Consider the following 4,038-nt stretch of genomic DNA (forward strand, 5'->3'; position numbering starts at 1 on the left):
GATTAGCTTTCTTTTGGAGGGAGCTGGCATGGGATTTGTGCCTTTAGTTCTCCGAATACCTCTTCATTTCCTTGGGGACCTTAATTCCGCGGGGGGGGGGGCAGGGGGTTGCGGGGGGGGGTGAGGGAACGGTGCAGTGTGTTTGTGTTTGTGTGTGTGTGTGTGAGAGAGAGGGGGGGTGGAGGGAGGGAGGGGAGAGAGAGAGAGGGAGGCGGGGGCGGGGGGGGGGGAGAAAGGGAGAGAGAAACAGGGAAACCCAAGACACAACACACACCTCCTCTGACAGACTGGAATTCACCAAGATGCCCATAGGGAGCTTCGGTTTCCTTCATCCCTCGACTGAGTTTAAGGATGATACAGGACTTTCTGAAAAATGAAGGAGCAGGCAACAGATGTCAGGTGCTGAGGCGATGGCTTTGCACACTTAGAGTAATCTGGGACGACTCAGGATGCTCCCATACCCAGAAAACTGCAGGTAGTGAGTGGTGTCACTTGATGAAACCGACATTCTAACTGGAGAGGATTTGAAGGGCTGAGGAAGCGTGATCCGGGGCCAAGGTAGGACCAGGGGTCAGGTAGAGTTTCGTATTGCTGGGCGAAGATGGCAGCGTGACAGGGTGGTACGGGTAGGAAAAGCCCACAAGGAACCCAGAGCCCAGCGGCGGAACAGAAGGCACCTGAGCCCCGGCACACAGAGGGAGGGGTGCGAGCGCGGGGCGAATGGAGCTCCCGCAGAGCAGCTCAGGGATTGGCAGGCTCTCCCGGGCCCCCGCGCACTTCTTAGGCGGAGCGGCTGAGCCGAGAGTGTGTGCGCGACCCCAGCCCGCTGCCTGGTACTTGGCTCAGCGATTAGCTGCTCCACCGTGTTCCGCTGCCCGGGGTGGGCACCCGGAAACATGAATGTGCCCGCAACTCTGCCCCCCGGGGGCGAGGACACCACCTGGAGCCCCGGGATCAATGCCAGCCTTGCTCCGGAGGAGGAGGAGGATACCGTGCGGTCCGACGGCACGGGGACAGCAGGCATGGTCACTATCCAGTGCATTTATGCCCTCGTGTGCCTGGTGGGCCTGGTGGGCAACGCCCTGGTCATCTTCGTGATCCTACGGTATGCCAAGATGAAGACGGCCACCAACATCTACCTGCTCAACTTGGCTGTGGCTGATGAGCTCTTTATGCTCAGCGTGCCGTTCGTGGCCTCGGCGGCCGCCCTGCGCCACTGGCCCTTCGGGGCAGTGCTGTGCCGCGCAGTACTTAGCGTGGATGGCCTTAATATGTTCACCAGTGTCTTCTGCCTCACCGTGCTCAGCGTGGACCGCTATGTGGCTGTAGTGCATCCTCTGCGCGCCGCCACCTACCGGCGGCCCAGCGTGGCCAAGCTAATTAACCTGGGAGTGTGGCTAGCATCTTTGCTGGTCACCCTGCCCATTGCAGTCTTCGCTGACACCAGGCCAGCTCGTGGCGGTGAGGCCGTGGCTTGCAATCTGCACTGGCCTCACCCAGCGTGGTCTGCGGTCTTCGTGATCTATACTTTTTTGTTGGGCTTCCTTCTCCCGGTTCTGGCCATCGGGTTATGCTACCTGCTTATTGTGGGCAAGATGCGTGCCGTGGCCCTGCGGGCTGGCTGGCAGCAGCGGAGGCGATCAGAGAAGAAGATCACCAGGCTCGTGCTGATGGTGGTGACTGTCTTTGTGTTGTGCTGGATGCCCTTCTATGTGGTGCAGCTTCTGAACTTGTTTGTCACCAGCCTCGATGCCACCGTCAACCATGTGTCCCTCATCCTCAGCTATGCCAACAGCTGTGCCAACCCCATTCTCTATGGCTTCCTCTCTGACAACTTCCGGCGCTCTTTCCAGCGGGTTCTGTGCCTGCGCTGCTGTCTCCTGGAAACCACCAGTGGTGCCGAGGAAGAGCCCCTGGAATACTACGCCACTGCTCTCAAAAGCAGAGGGGGTGCAGGATGCATATGCCCTCCACTGCCCTGCCAGCAGGAGCCCGTGCAAGCAGAGCCTGGCTGCAAACAAGTCCCTTTCACCAAGACCACTACTTTTTGAAAACCACCATCTCACCCTCCCTCAGTCCACCTGCAAGCAGGTCTGCACCACTCACTCAGTCCAGCAACTCCAAGAACAATTCTTATTTTCACTCAGCCAGTCCCTTCCAGCGGTCTGTGTGCTGTGTCCAGGAGCCTTGGGACTCCTGCTAGCTACTCTCCTAGGACTGGCTCCAAGGACTCCTCCATGGGGGTAGGACTTCATTGGGAATTGGGCTAGAGTACCAGCCATTCCTGGGCCTCTGGCAATTTTTCAAGGGATGGGAAGCAGGAAGTGGTCAAAAAGGAATATTTACCCTTATGTGACTTGTGGCAGTGACTGCTTGGAAGAGCCATGGGAGGGTGAGGTAGGCAGAGCCTGTACCCTCGGCAGGCTCTTTCCTATATGGTATCATAGTGAATATGGTGAGACAGGAGAGAAGAGAAGATTCCTCTAAGTGCTTTCCCTCCATGTCTGTGTGAGACTCTCGTTGTTAAGTGGGATGTCTATGGAACAGCCTAATGTACTTGCTTTGTCACCCTACAAGTGTCTCTTAGTTGTCAAAGGGCCAGTAGCAGACTTCCTGTGAATGTGAAAGGTTTAAAGAAACACTGTGTGTGTGTGTGTGTGTGTGTGTGTGTGTGTGTGTGTGTGTGTGTTGCAAAAACATAAAACATCTAGTCAGGAATTAAAAGACAGAAAGGATGAAAATCTCATCTGCTGCAATTTTTTTCCACCTCTTTCCCTGGCTACTGGAATATGAAACTCGTGCTGTGAGGGGAGGGTGTCAGGAAAAGACCAGAGAACTAGGTGGAGGGGAAACAGACTGTGCTTTCACATCAGATGCTGGCTGCAGTGAAGAGCCATCCATGTGTGCCTGGTACTGATCAGCTCCACTGATCTTCCGCCTGAGGAAGACTCACAGCCTGTACAAGCTTTACTTCAGCTATCGTAGTGGAGGGAGGCCAACATAGGCTGCATCTGAGTGAGCAGTGGATGACCACAGCCCTGTTTATACAGCAAAGGATCCTGCTGATTTCCACTGACCCTTTGCTGGTGGTACTAGAATAAGCCAAGAGGGGCAGGAGGAAACCCATGATAGTCAGCTGGGAAGTTCCCACAGCTGTGTGGTGAGGGAGAGTAGTCCTTAAAAGAAAACATCTGGATCTTTTCATCCTGGAAAACATAGCTCTGTATCTAGCTCTGCACTTTCTAGGGTGAGTGCTAGCTATTGGGAGGCTGATGAGGAATCCAGATTGGACCGAGAGGCAGGGTGGGGCCTGAGGGAATGCCCTGTTACCATATGGGTTACAGCGCATCTCTGAGAGCCTGGGAGAAGCAGGAGGTGACCTTCTCTTGGCTGCCTGCCCAAAGCCACGACTTGTGTGTCAGTAGCAGCTTCCTGGTATGTGGGAAGTGGACAAGAAAACTGAGTTCTGGTCCCAGACACAAATGCCTTATGACTCAAGCAGCACCCTCAGGCCAGGTCTTCAGAATTCTTGCTTGAAGAAAATCAACAGGTCCTGGTAGTTCCGTTTATCCTGCGTTTTTGTTGGTTTGCTGTTGTTGCTGTTTGTCCTGTTGCTGTTGTTTGAGACAAGATCGCATGTAATACCAGCCATAAACTCACTGCACAGTAGCTGAAGGTGACCTTGAACTTTAATCCTCCTACTTCTGCCTCCTGAGTGTGCCCATTTTATTATACACAGCGTTAGGGGCAGAACTCAGAGCCTTGTGCTGGCTAGGCAGGCACTCCAGCAACTGAGCTATATCCCCAGCCCCACAGGTGACTCTTGCCAAGCCTAGCTGACATTTTTCTTTTGTAAGACTGGAGATTCCAACTTCCTCACTAACAATAAAAAAGAGAAAAGCCATGCTAAGTGTCTGGACATCTAAATGTTGGATTTTTAGCTTCTGAAATGGCCATCAGCTAGATGGCCCCGATAGTAACAGTTGATGTTGACAGTGGGTGTCTCAGAAGGTTATGTCAGAGTAAGTGAAAGCCATC

General features: G+C 54.1%; 1 protein-coding gene across 1 annotated transcript; it reads left to right on the forward strand.

Moving 5' to 3' along the window:
• The first annotated feature begins 767 nt into the window (after positions 1–767).
• Sstr4 (somatostatin receptor 4) lies at positions 768–3,183 on the forward strand. Its single transcript, XM_051144788.1, has one exon. The coding sequence runs from the start codon at positions 897–899 to the stop codon at positions 2,049–2,051; it is 1,155 nt and encodes a 384-aa protein (XP_051000745.1). The 5' UTR covers positions 768–896; the 3' UTR covers positions 2,052–3,183.
• Positions 3,184–4,038: the final 855 nt, after the last annotated feature.

Source organism: Acomys russatus, chromosome 4, assembly GCF_903995435.1.
Source record: "Acomys russatus chromosome 4, mAcoRus1.1, whole genome shotgun sequence".
Classification (NCBI taxonomy): Eukaryota; Metazoa; Chordata; class Mammalia; order Rodentia; family Muridae; genus Acomys; species Acomys russatus.